General features: G+C 37.1%; 1 protein-coding gene across 1 annotated transcript in view; it reads left to right on the top strand.

The window, feature by feature from the left end:
- LOC136856780 (AP-4 complex subunit beta-1) overlaps window positions 1-26,328 on the top strand; it is a 65,132-nt gene that overhangs the window by 21,731 nt on the left and 17,073 nt on the right. The window contains exons 3-4 of the mRNA XM_067134885.2: window positions 24,127-24,390; window positions 25,842-26,065. Coding sequence (XP_066990986.2) covers window positions 24,127-24,390; window positions 25,842-26,065 — 488 coding nt within the window. The remainder of the gene's footprint in view (window positions 1-24,126; window positions 24,391-25,841; window positions 26,066-26,328) is intronic.

The raw sequence follows: 26,328 nt of genomic DNA on the forward strand, positions 1-26,328 counted from the left end.
CGTACCTAGACTCTGAACTGAGATATAATTTATGAACACGAGCTACCACAACATGGTGCATATTCATTTCTCAGGGTAAATTCGCTTCATTATATTCCCATACGCTTTAGACAAATCGTAGATTCCGTTGAAGAGTATCTGTCCATTCAACCAGTCATTCCGTATCCATACGTCAAGGAAATTATCTGATCATCACCTAGTATCTAGCATAAATTAATTCAATAGATCCGTATATTATCATACTACTATGTACTACAAGTTACTTAAGGAATAGAAACTATATCTAGTTTATTAGCATGCTAATGTATTATAAAATTGAATAATATGCATCCATCGGCAATAAAGAAAGGAAAATCGTGTGAAATTACAAATATCATTCTCAAATGCTTGACTTCCGAGATAAACATATTTGAAAAATCTTTAAATTATCTTCATATTTGCTTACATTTTCGTTAAGTTTCAAAAATATACCATATCTTCCATGTTTAAATTGATACAAGGGGAAGAATAGGGACCAAAACTTTATTAATTCAAGGATGAGTGGAATATCTTCCTTTTGATATTGTTTGGGATTTTCTTTGGGGCATCATTTAGGTTTCATCTTTCATTTCGGTCTGTTTGACCAAATTTACTTGGATACATGTTTGGATTCTTGTTTGGATTTTCACTTGTGACTCATCACGTTACGAGATAAGCATTACCATGTTTAAATCTGGGTTCAAAACACCCATGCAGTTATTAACATTCCTATCATAACCCAAAAAAAATGAATAAATTAAAACTGTACATCACCGTATGTACAAAATAAATCAAATAATCTTACTACAGAGTGCCATAGATATGATAGTACGTCAGTCTAACCTGCGAAAATCGTGCCATGAATTCCTAATCATATGCCAATATATTTACTTATTCTCAAATATCTCTTCGCTGTGCCAAGATTTTGTCAAAGAAAACCGTTCTTCATACTAGTGTTGATGCGCTGACCTTCAAATATATAAATATGCGAGACTCCATTCTATTCTTGAATATGTATATTACGTAATGTATAACAAACACGTAACCTATCAATATCTTCCGCTGAAAGTTACTACGAGACACATTATGCTTGGCTCAAGACATACATTCAACTTAACATGGCCTAAATCCTTCACTTGCAGTGCTAATCCAAATATAAATATAATATGTAACACAGGAATTTGCAATTCAGTCATCTATCCCATTCTCAAGCAACGAACAGAAACATATCTCCTCACTCTAATTACAACTTGCCACATTAACATTCCATTTCCTTTATATATATATATATATATACCTCCATATTAAAAAATATATTCATTCAACTCCACTTAAATAACCTCTGTGTTACGGTAGCAATACTTATTAGCCTGCTTATTCTCTCATACACTGCAACTTCGTAATATTTCAAACATTTCCTTACAATACAATTATCGTACTGGCCATGATTGCAACACATATTGACCTGAAGTTTTAGGTTACGTCTCGTATCTCGCCTGCATTTTCTACAACCACAACTGGTTAAACGTTTCACGGTCTACACGTATGGATTGGCACTAAACATGCTCGAATACTCAGTCAGATCTAGTTTCCATTAACCTTAAAATTATTACATTAGCACCATAGTTATATTGCAGAAATTGGCACATTTCATCGGCTAATAATTGGCATTTATATTCTAATATCCTTTCATTGGCACTAAATCTCTTACTTCTAGCACTCCTGCACACATATAAATATTTTTCATCAATTGATTTCAAATTCATTACGATGCAACTCATAATACTTATCTCGTAACGGGATTTTGCTGCTGGATCTCTCCTGGACTAGGGCATCTTGGAGTAGGCAGCCCCTGCAGTCCAAAGATTACGTCATCTGCGGCTCCGGCTGGGGATATTGGCTTGAGCTATTTCATCTTGAGCGACCATTTCCATCTGTTTAAGCTGACTCCATCTTGTCACCAGTTCTCATGAAATCATAAAAGAACAAATACATAGTAGAATTCCTATTATACTGGTGAATAGTAGGCTACTCAATACGTAATATTTGTCTTCAGAATCTCGTATTGGTCGAAAATATTCTTTTTTAAATTTAGAGATTTCTCTAATTCGGCCTACTTTTTGCTATTTCTTTCGCTTAAACAGATATTGTCTCCCTCCTGGAAACAATAAATTATGCCTTCCTTAGCAAGGATTTGCCGCTATAATACTAATTTCGGCAATGTATGACTCAGCTATAGTTTCCTTTCGCTTCTTAGTTTAGGTGTTACAGTAACAAATATTTTCCTTCAAATCTACGCCTTTTCTGCCGATATTTTTGCAGATGTAATCTTCACTGCTGTTTGTATATTAATACTTTAGTATTTAACGTTGCGTTGACCCTTTTATATCCTTCCGTAAGTCGTGCTGCTCCTCTTCAACTCGTAACTTTTTCTTCTCAAGGTAGTCAAGAATCGGTTTCATTCACATTTTTTAGTCCATCATTATTTAATCTTGAGATTCCTTTTCCTTGCGGCCGGACGATATCGATTTACTAGATCTCTACTCTGTGTATTTGCACATTACCTGAAGCTATTGTGCGCCATATTTTTCCACTGTTTCCATGACATTTACGGCCGCTAATGTAACGTAATGGTACAGTATGTCTTCTCCGATATGGAGATGTTGCTTTAAGCTATCCAATAAAGTTGAGAGGGGGTGTGTGTACTCATTCTTGAAAGGTCTCGAATGTTCTACGAGGGTATATAAACTGCTGATTTTCTTGTCTCGGTGCCACTTCATCGACATCTTGCTTAGTGTGTGATTATGTAGCAGGGGGCGGGAAGCGCCTCTTTCTTCGGGCAGCAGTTCATCCACAAGGTAATGGCCGTTTAATAACTTTATTTCTTGCTAGCTCAGCGGTTTAACTCTCGGGGCAGGTTCAAAACTTTTCTCATGTAACCTATCTTTAAAATGTAATAGACATTTGGTAAAAATTCCATCTTTTTAACTACAAATTGGGATAGAGAGCGCCTAACCCTCTCGAGCTCCCACTCATATTGTTTTGAGGTGACTACGTTTTCATAACCGTTTTTCTTCTCTTCGTAATGTAATAAAGTTTTCTTATCGTGTCACCTCCTTAGTATGGGATTAGCCCTTGCGTAAGCGGCCTAGTGCCAAGTAGGTTTTAAAAGTGTATTAGGAGTGCAAGCTTCGCCTCCATTCTATTTGGTATTATGGGCCAGTAACTTAACCTGATGTTTTATTTTCCTCATGTAAAGGCCCTGTAGGTTAGGTATCAAATACCCCCGTTTCTTGGTGTGCCTTTTTTTTTTTTTCAAAATGGCGCCCGGTAATGACGACGTAGTGTTTTATTCTCCGAGTAAATTAACCGTAAAATGTGACGAAAAGTGCGGAAAATGTCGAAAATTAGTGAAAAATGGAATGTTGTGTGATTCATGTGATCGATGGTGGCATTATAAGTGCGGAAATTGCCCTAGAGACGTAAAAACTAATGAAAATGTTGACTGGATTTGTGAGCAGTGTGTCCGGAATGTTGTTGTTGGGGACGGCGTTGACGAAGCACCGAAAACAGTCGATGAGGAATATAAAAGTGCTTTAGAAATTATAAACATTCTAAAAAAGGACAATGAGACTCTTAAAGTTGAAAATCAAGAATTAAAAGAAAGACTGCGATCGCTAGAATTTGGGACTGACCATTCTTCGAGTGATATACCGGTACAAGTAACAAACTCGAGCACGTGGTGTCAAGTAGTTCGTGGATGGCCGGCTAAGAAGAAATCTACAACTGAATTTCCGGAAATAAACATTAGAAATAGGTTTTCTGCCCTAAATAATTTAATCCTGGAAGAAAGTGATCCGCGCGTGAAACCAAATCATCGCGATCCGTTGCCGTGCCGAGTTTAAAATTTAGGCCTAGAATTCAGATTCAAGACCCAGTTAGGCGTAAATCAGCGAAGGTAGCTGTGTTTGGTGATAGCCAAGGAAGGGGAATTGCGGGAGTGATTAACGACGAGAATATAGCAGCAACCGGAGAAATATATCCAGGAGCTTCTATCAGCAGTGTTGTGGAAAACGTAGAAGCAGCAACTAGGAACTTTGGGAGCGGCGATGCAGTGCTTATCATCGGTGGGACGAACGACGTAGCTCGCGACGACGCCAAGAATGTAAGATCACAACTTAAACATACACTAGGGAAGCTGACCCACACCAACGTTTTTGTAGTGAACGTGCCCCACAGGCATGATTTGAGTAGAGACTCGTGTGTGAACATTGAAGTGGACAAGGTCAATACAGATATTGTTAAAATTTGTAAACATTTTCGGAATACTCAGGTTATTGAATGCAGCAGTTTTGAGAGATACTGTTATACAAAACATGGCCTCCATCTAAACAATTCAGGTAAACGAAAGATAGCAAATATTGTTCTAGATTTTATTAATCTTAAGATATGTACTGTAAAACAGGCAACTCCCTTGAGTTATAATACTGACCAGGAAAACTAGTAGAAAGGGCCAGCTGTACTTCAAGCTGGCTCAGTCAACTAGAAAAAGAAACTCAGGATAGTAAGGAATTTCAAGTTACCCAATTGCAACAGTCAAGTTTTAGGGAGGAAGGGGGTCTGAGATTGCTCTTGGTAAACTGTCAAAGTGTAGTAAATAAACAATTAAAATTCGGTACATTGATGGAATCTTATGAGACTGATGTGGTGATAGGAGTGGAATCGTGGTTGAAAGAAGGGGTGGGTAATAGAGAAGTATTTCCAGAAGGGTACACAGTCTATCGTAGAGACCGAGGAGATAAAAAGGGAGGGGGGTGTTTATTCTGGTGAAGGAAACTTACTGTTCACATGAATGGTTTACCGATGAATGGGATGAAATATTAGGGATAAAATTAGTTTGTGATAATATGAAGGAGGTGGGAATTATAGGAACATACAGGCCTGGAAGAGAGGAAAGAGACATGGAAATCTTTGAAAGAATAATAGATTATACTCATAAAAACAATGATAATGATATGGTAATAATTGGGGGAGATCTAAATTTGCCTGAAGTTGAATGGAAAGGAGCTGCAAGTGAAGCCCATAAACAGAAACTGGCAAATAAGTTAATTTGGGAGGGAGGATTTACACAAGTAGTACAAGAACCGACTCGTCTCAATAACTTACTAGATGTATTCTTGGTTAAACCATGGGAAATTGTTGATAAAACTGAGGTAATTGAAGGAATAGGAGACCATAAAGCTGTAATAATGGATGTAGGACTCGTACCAAAAAGGCTTAATAAGAGGGTTACACAAGACAAGAAATTGTACAGAAAAACTAAAGTTGATGAATTTGGGACTTACCTTAAATCACAATTCAGTTGTTGGATAAGTGAAGGGAGTAACGTGGATACACTTTGGGCTAAATTTAAAGGAATTATTTGGGAAGGAGAGAAGAGATTTGTACCTGTTAAGAAGGGTAAAATGACCTCAGACCCTGTTTATTATACAAGGGAAATAAGAAAATTAAAAAGAAAATGTAGAATAGTAAACAGGAAAATCAAAGAGGGTAGAGAGAGTAGAGAAACTAGAAAACAGCTAATGAGGGAACTGAATAGAGTGAAAAAGGAAGCAAAAGAGAATTATATGAATGGCATACTTCAAGAGGGTAATGACCACAAAGGGAAATGGAAAAAGCTGTATTCATATATCAGGAATCAAAAAGGAAAAGGAGTCCAAATTCCTACAATGGTGGGAGAAGGGGGTGAACACTATTTAACAGATACTGAGAAAGCAAACCTATTTAGTAGGGAATTTAGAGATTCAGTAGATGATTGTCAAGAGTTGGAAACCGAAACAGAAGATAGAGAGGGAGAGAGAGAGGGGGAAACAAGAAGCTTCTCATTCACAAACGAAGATATTTTCAGAGAAATCCAACTGCTTCAGCAAGGAAAAGCTGCAGGAAGTGATCAAATTACTGGGGAGGTATTAAAGACAATGGGGTGGTACATAGTGCCTTATTTAAAATTTCTCTTTGACTATGTCATAAATAATAGTGTAATACCAAAGGAATGGAAGGAATCTATAATAATACCAGTTTATAAAGGAAAGGGTGATAAAAGGAAACCAGAGAACTACAGACCAATCAGCCTGACCAGTATAGTTTGTAAAATTCTGGAGAGTTTAATATCGAAGTACATCAGAGGGATATGTGATGATAAAAATTGGTTCATGAGGAGCCAGTATGGATTTAGAAAGAAATTTTCTTGTGAGGCACAACTGGTGGGATTTCAGCAGGACATATCAGATCAGTTGGATTCAGGAGGTCAGTTAGATTGCATAGCCATAGATCTTTCCAAAGCCTTTGATAGAGTGGAACATGGAATATTATTAAAGAAATTGGAGGGAATAGGATTGGACGTAAGGGTTACATGTTGGATAAAAGCATTTCTAAATTCAAGGGTTCAGAAAGTCAAAGTAGGAAATAATGTATCTCAGGAAGAGAAAGTTTGGAAGGGAATTGCACAGGGTAGTATAATCGGTCCGTTACTTTTCTTAATACACGCAAATGATTTAGGGAACAATATAACATCAAAAATAAGATTGTATGCAGATGACATAATTGTTTATAGAGAAATAAACAACATTGAGGATTGTTCAGAATTACAAAGGGACCTTGAAAGTATCCAACAATGGGTTGAAGAAAATAATATGAAGGTTAATGGAGGCAAATCAACTGTTACAACTTTTACAAACAGGAGCTTTAAAACTGAATTTGAATATACTTTGGATGAGGTAGTTATCCCAAAAGATGGCAAGTGCAAATACTTAGGTGTGAGATTTGAAAGTAATTTGCACTGGAAGGGTCATATTGATGACATTGTTGGGAAAGCATACAGATCATTACATGTCATAATGAGGCTACTTAAAGGATGCAACAAAGAATTAAAAGAAAAAAGTTACTTGAGTATGGTTCGTCCATTATTGGAATATGCAAACAGTGTTTGGGATCCTCACCAAGAATACCTAATAAAAGAAATAGATAGTGTGCAGAGGAAAGCAGCAAGATTTGTAACAGGGGATTTCAGGAGAAAGAGTAGTGTATCAAAAATGTTAAAGGAACTTGGGTGGGAAACTTTAAGTAAGAGAAGGGAGAAAACTAGACTTACAGGATTATATAGAGCCTATACAGGAGAAATAGCATGGGGAGATATCCGTGAGAGGCTTCAGTTGGAAAATAATTATATCGGCAGGACTGACCACAAATATAAAATTAGAAGGAATTTTAGCAGAAGCGATTGGGGTAAATTTTCATTCATTGGGAAGGGTGTGAAGGAGTGGAACAGTTTACCAGGGGTAGTGTTTGATCCTTTTCCAGAATCTGTACAGATATTCAAGAAGAGAATAAACAGCAACAGAGAAAATAAATGAAGTGTTAGAGGGCATTCGACCGGTGCAGGTTATTGTAAATAAAAAAATGTGTGTGAATAAATTAATTCCATCCCCTGGTCTAAGGAGTTTGGACAGCCAAAGTAGGGGACTGCCTGTAGGGGTGAAGTACAGTGGGGACTTCGAGGGCCCTGGGACCGCTACGGTAGCTGTGAAGGCCCTTCAGGAACTCTGAAATGTGGTGGCAAGAGGGGCTCTGGTTAAGACGCAGCAGGTCGTAATGCTACTTAGGATCCAGAACGGGTAAAAAAAAAAGTAAATAAATAAATGCAATGTAAATATTAATGTTATACCAGTTTTATAGTATCATTTGAAGCAATTCCACATACTGTATATCAGTTGACTATATTTGTAAGTAGTACAGGAGATATTATAATTAGAATTTTGTAAACAATATAAATTTATTAAGGATGAGCTGTGTGTTTAATAGAAAACATTGTTAGCGTAAATTGTATAATATTGTATTATAGGAAAAATTTTCTTCTCTTGTTAATTTAATATTTAGTGCTTGACAATAATGTATTTTAGTGTACCATTTGCCACCAAGGTAGACACCTCATTTGCAAATAAAGAGATTTTGATTTTGATTTGAAGTTTGTTGTAGCCTTTGATAGGCTTGCCAAATTGAGAGCGGGACTGCTCTTTTTCTTAACACTGTAATTAGGAGCAAGTGCTCCTTGTACTTAGGGGTTTTATGCCCTTCAGCAATGGTAGTTGTGAGCTGAGAGCTCAGGAATTATACTTGGGGCTTGAAGCCCAGATTTTTGTAATAACCCCCGAAATCTTGTAATTTCTTTGTACCTGATTTTGGCTTGTTGCTGACTTATTTGTTGAGTTTTGAAAGTCTATATGAAAATTGTTAAACCTTGTTGTCTGTTGAAAATATAACCTTTGTCAAAGTTTTAAATTAACTTTAATTCTGTAGTTGAGACCTATTCCAGCCAGCACCTTCTTTCACATCTGCAAATCCACAAAACATCGTAACAATAACAATGGAGTTTATTTACCATCCTTACCACTTCCTCAAGTGTAATTTCACCAATATCATTGTCCTCCTTCCCTTGCGCTTGGTTGTTCATTGTTTGCGAAGTCACCAGAAAGATTTCCTTTTACGGTGAGAAGATTTTCAAAATATTCCTTCCACCTGGGATATATTATGAGTTCACCTGATTTACCCAAAACACTAACTATTAATTTCCTTTTCCCCTTTTGTAAGATTCTTTATTACTGTTGTGGCAAAGGCTTCCCTACTGCTTGGCCTATCCTTTCCAGTTTAATACCAAAATCTTCCAAAGACTTCTTCTTGGATTCAATAATTATTTGTTTTGTTCTGTTTCATTCATCACCGAGCTTGATAGCTGCAGTCGCTTAAGTGCGGCCAGTATTGAGGAGATAGTGGGTTCAAACCCCACTGTCGGCAAACCTGAAGATGGTTTTCTGTGGTTTACCATTTTCACACCAGGCAAATGCTGGGGCTGTATCTTAATTAAGGCCTTGGCCACTTCCTTCCCACTCCAACCCCTTTCCTATCCTTTCGTAGCCATAAGACCTATCTGTGTTGGTGTGACATAAAGCAATTTATTTCTTTCATCTGCATACAATTCCCTGTTGGCATCAGTCCTTGTTTGAGCCGTTTGTGATACGCCTTCTTTTTACATTTACAAGCTGCTCTTACTTCATCGTTCCACCAAGATGTTCGCTTTTTCCCATCTTTACACACAGTTGTTCCTAGGCATTGCCTTGCTGTTTCTACTACACTGTCCCTCTATGCCACCCGTTCTCTTTCTATACCATGAACATATATGAACTTTTCACTAATCATATCCATGTACTTCCGTCTAATTTCCTCCTCCTGGAAATTATTTTACCCTTATTTGTCTACAGATGGATTTTACCTTCTCTATCCTAGGTGTAGAGAAACTTAGTTTACAACAGATCAGTTTGTGCTCTATATCATCAAGAAATTCCTAGAAAATCTGCACATTCCGAACAGATTTCCTTAATTCAAAGTCTGTTAAGATATAGTCTATTATGGATCTGGTGCCCCTACCCTCCCAGGTGTAGCAGTGAATAGTCCTATGTTTGAAAAATGTGACGGGTTGTATAATATTCTGCAAAAGATAGTCAATAAAATTAACAAACAAGTCAATAAAATTACTGGGAGACTTCAATGTTAGAGTTGGTAATAAGAAAATCTAGAATCACATCGGAATCCATGTAGAAACAACCCGTAATAACAATGGAACAAAATTAATAGATTTCACTGTCTTCAATCAATTAAAGATCATGAACACAATGTTCCCACACAAGGACAGCCACAAGGACACGTGGTCTGCACGAAATTAGAAATAGATTATAGATTATATAATTTGTAATGGTAAATTGGCAGATTTATTCTTCGATACAAGAGTCTATCGAGGCCCTGAATTGGAAACTAATCACTATCTATTAGTAGCACCTATTCATCTGAGGCCTAGATGGTATAAAAGAAAGAAACAAACAACACAAGAAATTGAAACTTCGTACAAGGTTAACCTATTAAGAGACCCCAGTATAAAATGGCTGTGTCAAAACAGACTTAATAATCTTACACAGATGACATCAGTTAGTGACAACGTGGAATGGAGTGGTCTAGTTTGTGTTCAATTTTAAAGCAGTCTGCTTTTAAGAATTTGGGATGAAGAAATTGAAAGTTATTTCAGACAAAAGAAATGCTTATAAAAAATTTTTGTCAACTAGTAAATTAGAAGATAAAATAGAGTATCACCACAAGAGAGCAACAGCAAAAAGGGAAGTGTGGAAAAAGCACAGAAAGAGTTGGGAAAACTTTGTTTCACACCTGGAGACTGATATAACAAGATCACAACCACAGACCTATAAAATATTCAAGAAACTGAATAATGATGGAAAAGAGGACATACACATTAATGCAATACCTCTAACAGAGTGGCTCATTTATTTCGGAACCTTGGGAGGGGTTCATATATTGAGCCATTTCTTCTACCAACATCTCTTAACAAGTCTTCGGAAACCATTACACTCGAAGAACTGGAGCTAGTACTCAGAAAACTTAGAAATGGAAAAGCATCTGGAGAAGACTCAATAAATGCAGAACTATTCAAGTACTCCAGCGACATCTTCAAGCAAAGATCATCAATTTAATTTGTAATGGCAACAGACCACCAGAGAATTGGCAAAAAGCTATAGTTATTCCTCTTCATAAGAAGGGCAGTGTGAAAGATTGTGGAAATTACAGAGGGATAAGTATACTCAACTGAGGTTACAAAATTTACTCTAATATTGTCAAAGATAAATTATTCAGGTATTATGAAAATGTGATTGGAAATGAACCTCATGGATTTCGAAAGGGACGGTCATGTGCTGATGCTTACTTTACGTTGAAAATCTTAGTAAAAAATGCAGGGAATTAAACTTGGAAACTCACATAGCATTATTTTGTTGATTTTAACAAAGCCTTTGACCTAGTTAACAGAAACAGACTTCTTAATATGTTAGCAGAAAATGATGTCCCACAACAGTTAATAGATAACATATACAACATGTACAGTGACAGCCTTATTGCAGTAAAGTTAGGTAATCATCAGACTGAATGGGAACTGATCAGCAGAGGTGTGAGACAAGGTTGTGGACTTTCTCCTTTGTTGTTCATATTTCAATACTATTAAAATAAGAATTGTAAGTTAACATTCCTATTTAATTAAAATTGGTTTCGACCAGTATTTTTGGTCATCATCAGCCGATCACAAGTAAGTGTAAAACAATCCACAGATAAATAAGTTGCGAAGTATAAAGAATTCTGTAGGTTGCTGTTAGTGAAGCAGTAAAATCTTTAGGGAGTACTGTGTGTTGAAATATAGTCAATCACAAATAAGATGCACAGGAAAAATTTGAAGTTTAGATGATACTGTCAGATGCAGTTTATGAAGAACTATAACACAGTGTTATGAAAAAAGTTTAAAATCAAATACGTATTTATCAGTTGCAGTTTATAAAGCACTGTATAATTTTAAGGATCAGCACTGCGTGTTGATCATGAGGGAAGTCATGGATCAAGAACGTTAGTAAGAGTTCAATTGCAGTTTATGAGGCACTGTATAATTTTAGGGACTAGTACTGCCCGGCAATAGATCCAAAAATTATGAAGAAATCACCGATCAAGTATGCACATGTACTACGGAGCAAGTTCCTGAAGAGTAGATCGGCACTGTGCTTCTAAAAGTTTTGTAAGTTAGGTCAATGAAGTTATTAAAACATATGACATAGAGAAAAAACAATTGTGAAGAGAAAAAATACTAATAAAAAGCGCAACATTGGAACAGTTGAGGAGCGTTATGACATAGTGTGAGATATCTTGAAGGTAAGAGTTGAGGTCAAACTTAGAATAGCGTAAAGTATAAATTTGAAAGTTAGAGTGGTCATTAGAGATGTTAGAAAATGTAATTCAAATGGGAGAGTGAAAAAAGAGGAAAGTAATGAGGAAAGAAAAAGTTGAAGCAGAAAAATAATGAATAAAATAAAGGGAAGAATAGGGAAATAAATGAGGAGGTGAAGTAGTTGAAGGTGGATCAGGAGGGTGGGTTATAGGAAGTGGAAAATGTTGGTGGGACTGGAATATTTAATTTGGGTTTGTAAATTTACCCCAAAACCTCACGGCACTTATGCCCTTGAAAGGGCTTTGGCCTGCCCAGCGACCGCTGCTCACCTCGAAGACCTGCAGATTATGAGTGGCTGTGTGGTCAGCACGATGCATCCTCTCGGTCGTTATTCTGGGCTTTCGAGACTGGGGCCGCCATCTCACCATTAGATAGCTCCTAATTTCTAATCACGTAGGCTGAGTGGACCTCGAACCAGCCCTCAGGTCGAGACAAAAATTCCTGATCTGGCCTGGAATCGAACCCGGGGCCTCCGGCAAGAGGCAGGCATGCTACCCCTACACCACAGGGCCGGCTTTGTAAATTTAGCATTTTTGAAAAAGCGGATAAAGAAGTCGAATAAAGGTTTTTCAGAAATGTCATTTAAATTCAAATTGGGGTTGAAGTATTGGTCAAGATGTATAAAATAATTTTCAGTAGTGTTTAGAAGGAGTCTCTTGTTAATAACTTTAAGTATTTTTATGTCTTTATCAATATTGGTGAAATTATGATTAGAATCTTGTATGTGTTGTCCTATTGCAGAGAATCTGTTGTATTTTTGGCGTTGATGTGTTCAGAGTATCTGATATTAAAGTTACGTCCTCCCGTCTGTCCTATATTCGAAGAGCTACAGTTATTGCATTGGAATCTATACACACGAGATTTAGAAAAAACATTAGATTTATTAATCGAATTAGAGTTGTGTAACAAATCAAGATTTCTGTTATTGGTTCTAAAGGATATTTTCATGTTATGTTTTTTAAGAATGTTGGTGATTTTATAAGCATTTTGAGAGAAAGTAAAGGTGGTAAATGCAGTAGGTTTGGTTTTATCTTTTGTTAATGTGATTTTGGGGCAGTGTTTGAATTTATTAATAATACGGTTTATGAAAGAGTTGTTAAAGCCATTTAATTTTGCAGTAGTATGGATGGTGTTTCATTCAATATTTAAATCTTTTTTTAGACATTGGAGTGTTAAATGCACGAAAAATTAGGGTGTTATAGGAAGCTCGTTTATGTGCTTGTGAGTGTATAGAATCTTGCCGGATGGAGATTGCTGTTTGAGTTGGTTTTCTGAAAATTTTGTAAGTTAAAGAATAACAATGTCTGGTAATAGTTAAGTCATGAAAATTAGGGGTTTTGTTATGTTCAGATTCAAGGGTAAATTTAAGGTTAGGGTCAATGTTAAGAAGAAGAAGAGTGGAGTCAGCACTGGATGATTCTTCACTTAAAATAACTACAGTGTCATTGACATACCTAGCCCAAAATAAGATGTTTGAGAAATTATTATTATTGTTGATTTTTGTATTTTCCAAGAAATCAAGATATATTTCAGTTAGGATGCCTGAAGCTGGTGACCCCATAGCTAGACCATCTTGTTGGTAAATGGTGTTATCAAAGGTGAAAAGTTATTGTTGATTACTAATTTGAATATGGACATTAAGTCCTTAATTTCTAATATATTTAGATGACTGAATTTATTTAAGTTGTTATCAATTATGGGTAGTAATTTTGAAATTAGAATACTGGGGTATATGTTTACAATATTGAAAGAATGGAGAGAGAAATTTGGTTGGATGGCAAAATTTTTTAATTTTTCAATTAATTCCGAAGTGTTTTTGGTAAGTTTATTAGATAAAAATTGATAACTTTTTAATAAAAATGTTTGGATGAATTTAGAAATGTTGATTAAGGAGCTAGGTCTGTAATTGATGATAGGTCAGATCAGAATGTTGGTTTTATGAATTTTGGGAAGGGCTTTGGCAGTTTGTAGGCTTCAACTTTTTCTTTCCTCATTACATTCCTCTTTTTTCACTCTCCCATTTGAATTACATTTTCTAACATCTCTAATGTTATGACCACTTTAACTTTCAAATTTATTCTTTACGCTATTCCAAGTTCGACCTCAACTCTTACCTTCAAGATATCTCACGCTATGTCATTACGCTCGTCAACTGTTCCAATATTGTCCTTTTTACGAGTAGTATTTTTTTCTCTTCACAATTGTTTTTTCTACATGTCATATGTTTTAATAACTTCTTTGACAAAACGAAAGTGACTGAGGTATGAGTGATGCTAGTAATGTCATTCCTTCTGCAGCCAGTCCCTGCTATGAATGGTGTGAAAATATTGCTCATAGGATCGGTTGGTGCATGCATTTCAGTGGGCTTGGCAGACTGATATGTAATAGCTACTTCTGGCTCGGTGAGGAAAGCAACGGGAAACTACCTCACTCCTCATTTCCCTAGTACGCCTCTTCAGTGATGCCCAGGCCATCTATGACAGCTGATGGCGGAGCTGTTGAGGATCCAACCAGCCTTTGGGCTGAGGACTAAACATACATCTATATATATAAAATAAGAGTTTTGTCTCTACATTGCTCAGAATTTGAAAATAATGGTATTTCTGTATCGTTCATGTCCATAGTAACAAGAAAATGCACTTTTTACTTTTCCGTAATTTATGTATGTATGTATGTATGTATGTATGTATGTATGTATGTACACGCATCACGAGAAAACGGTTGAAGAGAATTTAATGAAAATCGGTATGTGAAGGCAGGGGATGAGCCTCTACAATCTAGGCTATAAATCATTTTACTCACACTGAGTGAAATGGTAGTTTAGGGGAAGGCCTAAAATTGAATTCTCAACTATTTATGTTATTAGTGGTCTAATGAAAATCGGTATGTGAAGTCGGAGGATGAGCCTCTACAATCTAGGCTATAAATCATTTTACTCACGCTGAGTGAAATGGTAGTTTAGGGGAAGGCCTAAAATTGAATTCTCAACTATTTATGTTATTAGTGGTCTAATGAAAATCGGTATGTGAAGTCGGGGGATGAGCCTCTACAGTCTAGGCTATAAATCATTTTACTCACGCTGAGTGAAATGATAGTTTAGGGGAAGGCCTAAAATTGAATTCTCAACTATTTGTTATTAGTGGTCGTATTTTAAAGAATATGGGTATGCAAATTTGGGGAATAAGTTGCTACAATCTAGGCTATCAATAATTGTATTCACGCTGAGAAAAATGGTAGTTTAGGGGAAGGCCTAAAATATAATTCTCAAATATTGTTGTTATTAGTAGTCCTATCTTGATGAAAATCGGTATGGAAAGTCAAGAAACAAGTCGCTGTAGTCTAGGCTGTAAATTATTTTATTCACGCTGAGTGAAATGGTAGTTTAGGGGAATGCCTAAAATGTAATTCTCAAATATTTCTTATTAAGAGGTGTAATCGATGAATGCTACATAACTAGGGTTATATAGTATTAAATTTCCTATTATTCATGTCTTATACATTGTTACCGTACTGGCTATGATCACAAAGATATTCATGATTTTGGATTTTTGTTACTAAGTCCATATCAGCGCTGAGTAACCAGAAATGGGTAAACAGTATTTCATGAAAATCGGTATGTAAAGTCGGAGAATAAGAAACTACAGTTTATGGTATAAAATATTTTACAAATCACAGAGTCGAAAGAAAACTAAATGTGAAGGCCTACAATATAGAAAGTTCATAACATTGATCAACAATAACATTACATTGACCATTGTTTGTCGTGATGTGCTTTGTGTCATCTGTTGCCCTTCATCTCTGGTAGATAGGATTACTGCTGCGTACAGAGTATTTTTTATTTGATTTACGTCGCACCGACATAGATAGGTTTTATGGCGATGATGGGATAGGAAAGGGCTAGAAGTGCCTTAGGCCTTAATTAAGGTACAGGCCCAGCATTTGACTGGTGTGAAAGTGGGAAACCACGGAATACCGTCATCAGCGCTGCCGACAATGGGGTTCGAATCCACTATCTCTCGGATGCAAGCTCACAGCTGCGCACCGCTAACCACACGGTCAACTCGCCCAGTCGTACAGAGTGTAACAGCCTGCCTGAATATTGATGGGAAGTAGCTGGAGAGTTAGATAACTTTCTTCTTTAGCATGACATTCCTCTGGTTTATAAATTTTCTGATACTATTGGTACGTAACACACTAGATCATCATAGCATTCGGGCTATTCAATCCCTACTCTGAGGCACTGATTGGAATGAACAGTGTGCATATTTAGCGGAATAATGGCAGATGAGTGTTCATGGCAATCTGCGGCCTGGTCATCCCAGCTCTGGAACTTTGGACTATTAGATTGGCACCGCAATCTAACCGCAGCACTGTTCGTTAAAAGTGATAAAACATGCGGCTTTCCATTTGATCGAGTATTTTATATGATAGCATTGCTTTTAATCGCTACATTCATACTTACGATTTTGTAATGACCTATGTTGATTTCAGGTTAAGAAAACCACAAAGTCAGTCTTTCTGAGAATCTCGTAGCGAAGCACGGGTACATCAGCTAGTAATCTATATGAACAACATAATGCAGGAATGGAGGCATGAAAGGCATGGATCAATCCCAGTCAGCAGATATCTCACACATCTAGATGCCATACTCTTTGCTGATGATGTTGCATTGGTAGCATAAGAAGATGATCTTCAGTGGTCAGTATTTAATCTCCTGAAAGTCTTCAAAATTCGACATGATCATTTCACCACAAAAGAGCGAAATAATGGCCTGTAAGGGGAAAGACCCTATCCCCAGTAAAATCTGTTTAGAAAATAAAATTTTGGAAAGAGTCAACGAATTCTATTATCTGGGATACAATTTATCTTATCAAGGGGAAATTGATATCTCTGCAAAAATAACTGAATTTACCAGAACAACAGGAATTATAAATCACATCATGAAGCCATCTCTTGTCCAAAAACACACTTGCTTACGTCTTTATAATACTTTAGCCAGACCAACCCTTTGCTACGGCAGTGAGGAATGGACAGTAAGATCCCAAGACATTTCCAGAATTACAGCACGTGAAATGATGTTCATGCGCAGAAAAGCAGGCTATACAAAATGGGATAATATAAGAAATGAAGATGCGCTTAAGGGACTGAATGTGAAACCAGTAATCAATTACATCTATGATTACCAAGAAAACTGGAAATGTCACGTTCAAAGGATGAAATCTGGAAGACTACCAAAGGAGATCCTACGCTATCAACCAAGAGGACAGTGATCTATAGGACATCCAATGAAGCGCTGGAAAGAAAATGCAAGACCGTAACGGGCCACATGGCCCAATACTTGGAAGAATGATGATGATTTGTAACTGTTAATCCCATGCTAACACAGAAGTGCAATAAATGCTTCCCATTCCTATTATCTTCCATATATTCACCACATTTATCAGTCAGGAACCTTTTCATATCCTTAAATTCTGTTTCCAACTCTCATATTGAAATCGCCCATTAGTACTATCCTATCCTCATTGTTGACCCTGACTACGATGTCACTCAATGCTTCGTAAAAATCAACTTCCTCCTCATCTACACCCTCATATGGTAAATACGCTGAGACATTCTTGTCCTAATTCCTCCAACTGCCCACATCATTCGCTCATTTATGTGCTGAACAGAAACGATGTTCTTGGCCGGAGATTTTTACTTGGATCTGAGGGCTGGTTCATTGCCCACTCAGCCTACGTGATTACTATTGAGGAACTATCTGACGGTGAGGTAGCGGCCCCGATCTAGAAAATCAAGAATAATGGCCGAGAGGATTCGTCATGTCTGCCACACAACACCTCGTAATCTGCAGGCCTTTGAGCTGAGCAGCAGTCGCGTGGTAGGCCAATGCCCTTTGGAGTTGTTGTGGCATGGAGTTTGCTTTCATTTTGTATATTTCTTCGATACGGTGGTGGGCTCCTTCTGCAGTGATTTCTCCTCCGATCTTCAACATTTCACCTTGTGCTTTTTTATCTTGGAGCTCCTTGATTATCGGCTTGGTCTCATCAAGGCTTACTGGTTGGGAATCTGGGTTGATGTGGTTTTGTTTGTGGGCAACTAGTCTTTCAAGAGGTTCTTTGCTCTTTACCAGCACTTTAAAATAATCTTCCAAGAACTGGCAGATTTCTTTATTGTTAGTAAATAACTATACTTCCATCTGTTTGCTTGAAGCAAAGACTTGGTGGTTGATATCCCTACAGCTCCTCCTTGAAGGTTCTGTAAAACTCCCTGGTATTGTTCTTTGTAAACTCTTCTTCCTCCTTTCCCACCCTGCTTTTGTCATATTTTCTCTTTTCAGCTGTGATGATCTTGGCTGTTCCTTTCCTTTCATTCCTGAAGTCTTTCTGTTTTTCCTCGGTGTTATTGGAATTCAAGTTCTTCCAGGATTTTAATCACCGAGCCAGTTGGCTGTGCGGTTAGGGGCGGGTGGCTGTGAGCTTGCATCCAGGAGATAGTGGGTTCGAATTCTGCTGTCGGCAGCCCTGAAGATGGTTTTCCATGGTTTCCCATTTTCACACCAGGCAAATGCTGGGGCTGTACCATAATTGAGGCCACAGCCACTTCCTTTCCACTCCTAGCTCTTTCATATCCCATCGTTTTAATTTTTTCAAGGGCTTTGTTACATATTTCATTCCACACCTGTACTTATGTTTTCTTGGAGAGTTTTCCGAACTTTCAGATACTTTGATCAAGGTTTCTCTGATATCTTCCCAGCTATTCATCTGTAGGTTAGACAGGTTTTCAAGTTATTCTGCTTCAGTGTCTCTGTATTGATTCTGGGCTTTCTTGCTGGTTCTCAGTTTGGGTATGTCTGGCTGGAATTTTACTTTAATCCTGTGGGGTCTGAGTGGTCTGAGTCAATGTTAGTGCTCTTTCTTACTTTGACGATAAGAATTTCTTTTTGATTTTGGGCTGTTATTGTGAAGTGGTCAATCTGGAACCCCACTAGCATCTTGTTAGGGCTTTGAGATATGTAGACATTATTTTGAGGTTGAATTGTTTACAAAATGTGATAAGTCTTTCACCATTTTTATTCATTCTTCTATGTGACGGATAGCCCCCATGATTGTTCTATACTTCTTTTCCATGCCAATCTGAGTATTGAAGTCGCTGAGCATGAATTTTACATAATGTTGAGGGATTTTGGCAGCTACGTCTTAGAGAGTTTCCCTGAAGTCATCCACCTTTTCTAGGGTTCTCTTATTATCTTCATTTATAGAATCATGTGAATTGATAATTGTATACGTTTTATTTTTAGACCTAAAGGAAAGGAGGGAGATCCTCTCTGATGTTGAAGTGAAATTGATGATGGACTCCATTATTTTCATTTAGACTACATAGTCTGTCCCTGGAATCATTATGTAGGAGCTATTCTTTATCGCAGGTTTTCTCTTGTAGATTCTGATTCCTTCTGAATGTATTGGGATTTCATCCAGGTATCCATGTCTTGTAGTGCCAGTATGCAGATGTTCTGATCTTTCAAAATGTTGATCAGTTGTTTTAATTATCCTGTCTTCAGGAGTGTAATGATGTTAAGCATTCCAAGGTAGTGTTTTCGCTTGATTTGTATCTTCTGCATTGGGGTTCTTGGGAGCTCTGATTCTTCCCTACATGATGTTCCAGTCTCTCCATAATCCACAGCCTGGTTGCACCTATATTGGTGGATTTCCCTTTCTGACTACGTCCTTGAGTAGTCTTTACAAAAAGTGTTTCCATCATGCCTTAAGTTGAAGCTAAAACTGGGGTTGTAAGCTCCAGAGTTTTTTAGACCCCCTCTAACCTGGAGAACCGACTCCCTTTTGCAGAAGTGCAATAAATGAATTTTACATAATGTTGAGGGATTTTGGCAGCTACGTCTTAGAGAGTTTCCCTGAAGTCATCCACCTTTTCTAGGGTTCTCTTATTATCTTCATTTATAGAATCATGTGAATTGATAATTGTATACGTTTTATTTTTACAGTTGTTTTAATTATCCTGTCTTCAGGAGTGTAATGATGTTAAGCATTCCAAGGTAGTGTTTTCGCTTGATTTGTATCTTCTGCATTGGGGTTCTTGGGAGCTCTGATTCTTCCCTACATGATATACCGATTTTCATTAAGTTCTGTTTACCCATTTTCTCGTGGCTCGGCGTTCATAAAAATTCACGAATATCTTTGTTATCATAGCTGGACATAAATGATCGGAAATGTAATTATACATGACTTAAGTTATGTAGTATTTATCGATAGGACCACTAATAACATAAACATTTGTGAATTAAATTTTAGGCCTTCGCCTAAACTACCATTTCACTCAGCTTGAATAAAATTACGGAAATTACTGAATTTCAGTGGCATTTCCTGGGTAGGATCTATTTTCCCGTGATTATAGGATCTATTTTTCTTTTAGTTTTAAGGGCTTACTTTTGTTGTTTCCTCTGGCGAGTGAGTTTAATTTTTATTTTAACTATGTAGTGATCTGAACCTGTGTCTAGTCCTCAGAGGACTTTGACGATATAGATCTCTTTGTGGTGGTATTTATCCATGGAGATGTGATCCAGTTGCCGTTCCCCTTTAGTGTAGTCAGGGTGTTTCCATGTTTTGAGTTCTTGAGGTTTTCTCTTGAAACATGTAGATTTTGAGATTAAGTAATGGTTTCTACACAGGTCAACTAGTCTCTATTTTTATTTGTTTTCTTGTGAGCTGGCCATTTTCCATGATGTCACGGCATTTTCTGTCTCTGCCTAGTTGAGTGTTGAAGTCGCCTATTAATAATTTTATGTGGTGTTTGGGCAAGTTATCTATGGTCTGGTCCAGTGGGTCCCAAAATTCTTCTGTTTTCTCATGGTCTTTTGAAGAGTTGTTTTTATCATGAGTGGGAGCATGGGCATTTATTATACTATAGATTTTATTAGATGCCTTTAAGGTGAGCGTTGAGAGTCGTGGAGACTGTGATTTGAATTCTTGAACTCAGTTTATTATTTTAAGGCTGACCAAAAATCCTGTTCCAAGTTGTGGGACATTCTTCAACACTCTCTTCTCGGGTATACTTTTATAAAGTCTGTACCCTTGAGATGATCGTAAATTGTACTCTCTATAAATTCTGTTATGTAGTACTTTTCGATAGGACCAATAACATAGGTATAAGAATTAAATTTTAGGCGCCTTCCTCTAAACTGCCATTTCATCCAGAGTGGATAAAATTGTTTATAGCTTAAGACTGTAGTTTCTTATTCCCCGATTCTATATACCGATTTTCATTAAGTTCTGTTTACCCATTTTCTCGTGGCTCGGCGTTCATAAAAATTCATGAATATCTTTGTTATCATAGCTGGACATAAATGATCGGAAATGTAATTATACATGACTTAAGTTATGTAGTATTTATCGATAGGACCACTAATAACATAAACATTTGTGAATTAAATTTTAGGCCTTCGCCTAAACTACCATTTCACTCAGCGTGAATAAAATTATTTATAGCCTAGATTGTAGTGGCTCATTCCCCGACTTTACATACCGATTTTCATTAAATTCTCTTCAGCCGTTTTCTCGTGATGCGTGTACATACATACCCACATACATACAGACAGAAATTACGGAAAAATAATAAGTGCAATTCCTTGTTACTGGGGACATGACCGATACAGAAATACAATTCTTTTTAAATTCTGAGCAATGTACAGACAAAACTCTTATTTTATATATATATAGATTATCAAAAACCATCTCAAATCTAGTTACAAAAATCACAAAATCATACATATACATTATAAACAAATCAAAATAACTGTCAAAAACATTGCATCGTACATCAAATGAAGCAACTATGCTGCCATCTTTCTTGTTATTATTATTATTATTGCATTGTTGTTGTTGTACCTGTGTCTTTTTCCATTTATTATGTCACTATGAACCCCACCAAGGTATGAATGTGATTATGTTTTAGATCATCAGGTGGTGGTGGTGGTGGTGGTTGTTTTTGTTTTAAGAGGAAGTACGACTAGGTAATCATCCTCTTTTAGATCATCATAGATATATTTCTTCAGTTATTTGTTTTATGGTCAACATTCCTGTGAACTTGAGAAGTTTAATTCGGTAGAAATATTTATTTTATACTGCTGTTTTAAAACTAGCAGCTAAATGCATAGGTCAAGATTGTTCCTGCACAAATGTGGAGATGTATATAGACATTTCTAAGTGAAAAATAAACCAAACCAAACCCCATGGCACTACAGCCCTTGAAGGACCTTGGCCTACCAAGCGACTGCTGCTCAGCCCGAAGGCCTGCAGATTATGAGGTGTCGTGTGGTCAGCACGACGAATCCTCTCGGCTGTTATTCTTGGCTTCCGAGACCGGAAAGTGAAAAATAAATGAAAATTTATATCTGAATTTTTCTGACTTAATTTTGCACTAGCACTTTCAGATTTTCAGTGACAGTGGTATGGGGAGGGCCTTGGGCTGGGAAGGTAGCAGTTATGATCTTTATTATGGTACAGGCAAGCATTTGCCTGGTGTGACAAAGAGAAACCACAGAATTCTATTATCTGAGCTGTCGACAGTGTGTTCGAGCCTGTCATCTCCTGAGTGCTAACTTTCAACTACGTGACCTGTACCGTGTAGCCAGCTTGCTTGGTATCTGTTAGATTGTGCCTGTGGAGTATTTAAATGGATTATGCCATAACCCTTTTATTGTCAGTAAAGCTAGAAAGTTCTAGTGATATGATATCTTGGATTATATTTTTAAATATTCTAGATATATTGAACTGGTATCACACAACTTATTAACATCCTTTGATATGTGGCTGGATGTGCTACTGTCTGTATTAGGAACACAAATGTGCAAAAGGAACTCCATTATCATAGTTTTAAAAATGTTCACTATAATGTACAAAGGGCACTAGGAAATTTTGCAATACGCAAAAACGTTTGGCTGGACACCCCTGTTATGGTGAGGTATGAAAAGAGGGGTGAAAACCGGTCTAGAAGACAGTAAGGTGCTACCTTCACACCAGTTGTTACCAACCAGTGAGATTGAAAGCAAGTTAAGATGTCGGTGTGGTCTAAAGGTGAATATCGCGCAATTATCCGCTACAGTTTTGCTCGTGGCTTAACTGTCGACCAATGCCTGGAGGAAATGACTTCTGTGCTGGGGAAAGACTGTCCACATCGGACAACAATTTTCCGCTGGTACAAAGAGTTCCAGAGGGGAAATTTTGGGGTTGAAGATGATCCTCGTTCTGGGTGACTGTCTGAATCAGTGACTGAGGAAAACATTGAATCTGTGAAGAAAATGTTGCAGCAAGAGAGGCAGTTGACATATTGGCAGGTAGAAGAGACCCTCCACATCCCTTCACCAGCTATTCATTCAGCTCTACCCAACCATCTCCATGTTAGAAATGTTTGTTCCCTTTGGGTGCCCTATTCACTTTCAGAGGAACAAAGGGCACATTGAGTGAAATTGTGCCGAGAAATGCTAAAACAGTTTGAAAATGGGACTTTGCGTAACGTCAATAGCATTGTTACAGGTGACAAAACTTGGCTTTATTATAACGATGTACCAAAAAAATCCCAGAACAAGGTGTGGTTGTTTGAAGATGAGGGTGTTCCAGTGACTGTGCGAAATACAAGGTCAGTGAAGGAAAGAATGGTTGCAGAATTCTTCACTAAACGAGGCATCCTGACTCAGGTTGTGCTAGAAACACAAAGGACAGTTACTGCGAAGTCGTACAGTGAGACTTGTCTGCCTCAGGTCATCCAGGTTCTCAAGCAGCTCCGTCCAAGGTCATGGCTCAACACTTGGTTCTTGCATCACGACAATGCTCCAGTACATAGTGCTAATGTAACAATGGATTTTCTTGCCAGATCAGGGTTGACTGTGCTTGATCACCCTCAGTACAGTCCTGATCTTGCCCCCATGTGACTTCGCACTCTTCCCAGAAGTGAAGATGTAACCGAAGAAAAGTGGCATAGTTGGTTCAGTGACTGGTTTCGACGTATGGAGAAGTGTATTGAGTGTGGTGGATATTATTTTGAAAAAGTCTAAAGCGTTCACTCACATTGCAAAACTTTCCTATTGCTCTTTGTATATCTTACAGTAAACCAGTAGTTGGAACATTGATATCACAGGAGAAAGTTCAAACAACTATCGTTCAATTTATGGACTGTTTATTTGTTAGATTCATATTTTACATTTTATTTTACAGAATATGTATTGCTCATCCTGATGCTGCCGTATTGGCTGTTAATCGAATCCTTCTGGACTGCAGAGATCCTAACCCTGCTGTGAAATGTCTTGCTGTAACTACTTTGTGTTCGTTACCAACATTGTTAGCTGAACATTCTGGTCCCACACTGAATGCCGCTCTCAAGGATGGCAATCCCAGAGTCAGACGAGCAGCAGTGAATGGCTGCAGCAAGATTTGGAAATATCATCCTACTTTACTACAGGAGTTAGGGTTCATTGACAGGTACCAATCTTTTGTTGTCTTGCTAAGTACATTAGTTTTTCTGTTCATGACTTTGAAAAGACTGGAAAATACAGTATGATCCCTCATATCTGGCAGTCACTTAACCAGAAATTCCAAAACAAAGTCGGCTGCGTGTCAAGCATGAGAGATGTCATAGAAAGAAAGAGATCCACCTTATCAATACAAAATTTAATATTGTTATTTTGTATTGATAAGGTGGATCTCTTTCTTTCTATGACATACTATAGATATCAATACGGAACATCATGAAATTTATTAATCAAGAAGCATGAAAGAGACGTGCAAACATGTGGATATCAGAGACAGGTGTAAGAAGTTAGGAAGATGAAGGATCAGCTCAGTTTATGCAAAATATATTGTTCTACTTATGTGACAAATGTAAACATAGTGAGTGTGCTCCCTTATCCACTTCTACACTGGCCGTAAGACCTGTCAGTAAGTAATCAAACTAATGAGTAATCATTGTCATTGGATGTTTTCTAAACAGGTCTATTTTATAACTGGAGATACATGATCACCAGTCATGAGCATTCTAACCATTGAAGTGATGCAAGTGTAATAGACTAATATAACTTTGAAACAATATTCTTTAACCCATGGGTAAATAATGCTAATACTGTTTATTATTATTATTATTATTATTATTATTATTATTATTATTATTATTATTATTATTATTATTATTATTACTTGAGTTGTTTACGTCTATTAGTCTTAGTGTTATTATAATTGTACGTAGTTATATACGGACTTTATTTGGTATAAATCACAATCGTATTATTGTGAGGTTATGTCATGAAACATCTGCTGTATATATTAATATGAGTTTATTTAATGTAATAACACATAATTAATAGTATATAATTTATTATTACATGTGTAAATGATGTATAAATCCACTGCAATATTGTGCAACACACTGTAATATCCAGAATAACGTATCTTTGGCACTAGATAGTTATAGAAAATTCTTTACATTGTAAATAGGCTATTGGAGACTCTCAGATTTACGAGAAAATATGTTGTCATATTCTTCTACAAGCCTGTCCAGGTAACATATATAAAGAGGCAGTCTTGAGGATAGAGTTGAGTTGTTTTAATGAGGCTTGTGTGGAAGTCGTGTTAAACAAGTGTTTGAAGTCAAGTATATGAATTGGTTTTGTTGGGTTGGTAGTTGACATGCATCTGTTGCAGTCTTCTTCTGATTCTTCATAGTAGGCAGCTGTTTAAAATGGTGGTTTATTGATGTATGTATAACATATGTATATAGTTTATAAATAAAATAGTGTACACAACTGACAGCATTGTTTGTCTTTGTGAATACATCAGTAGTAGTTTTTGTGATCTGTAGGCTTTGACATTCTGATCACAGTATAATAGCATATTTACCATTGTTAGTGTACTGAAGACTTTCTTTCCTACATTTCCAGGTTATATGAGAGTATTCGAGACAGCGATCCAGTGGTGGTTACAAATAGCCTTCTAGTACTAGACATGGTCCTGGCTATAGAGGGAGGTGTGGTTGTTAATCGAAATATGGCTGCATATCTACTGAAACGACTTGGAGAATTTCCAGATGCACAGCTTGCCACAGTTCTTCAGGTTCTTGGAAAGTACATACCAGATAATGAAGAGGAACTCTTCTTAGAACTAAGTATGGCCTTGTTATCAAAATTCTTACTTTAAATTGATAGCATTTAATTCATTTTTCTTTTAGTCTTCATACATAATTCTTACTATAGCTATAAAATATGTTTTACATAATCTTGCTTAATACGAATTCTTACCACTTCAAACTTACTTCACCTCCTGGACCCAAATATAACCCCATCTAGGGACACCATGACCTTGACGTCAGTGTGGGGGCTTGTGTGCTTGTTGATCCCGAGGGCTGTGCCAGCTCAGGGTTACCCGTGC

Source organism: Anabrus simplex, chromosome 1 (assembly GCF_040414725.1).
Source record: "Anabrus simplex isolate iqAnaSimp1 chromosome 1, ASM4041472v1, whole genome shotgun sequence".
Lineage (NCBI taxonomy): Eukaryota > Metazoa > Arthropoda > Insecta > Orthoptera > Tettigoniidae > Anabrus > Anabrus simplex.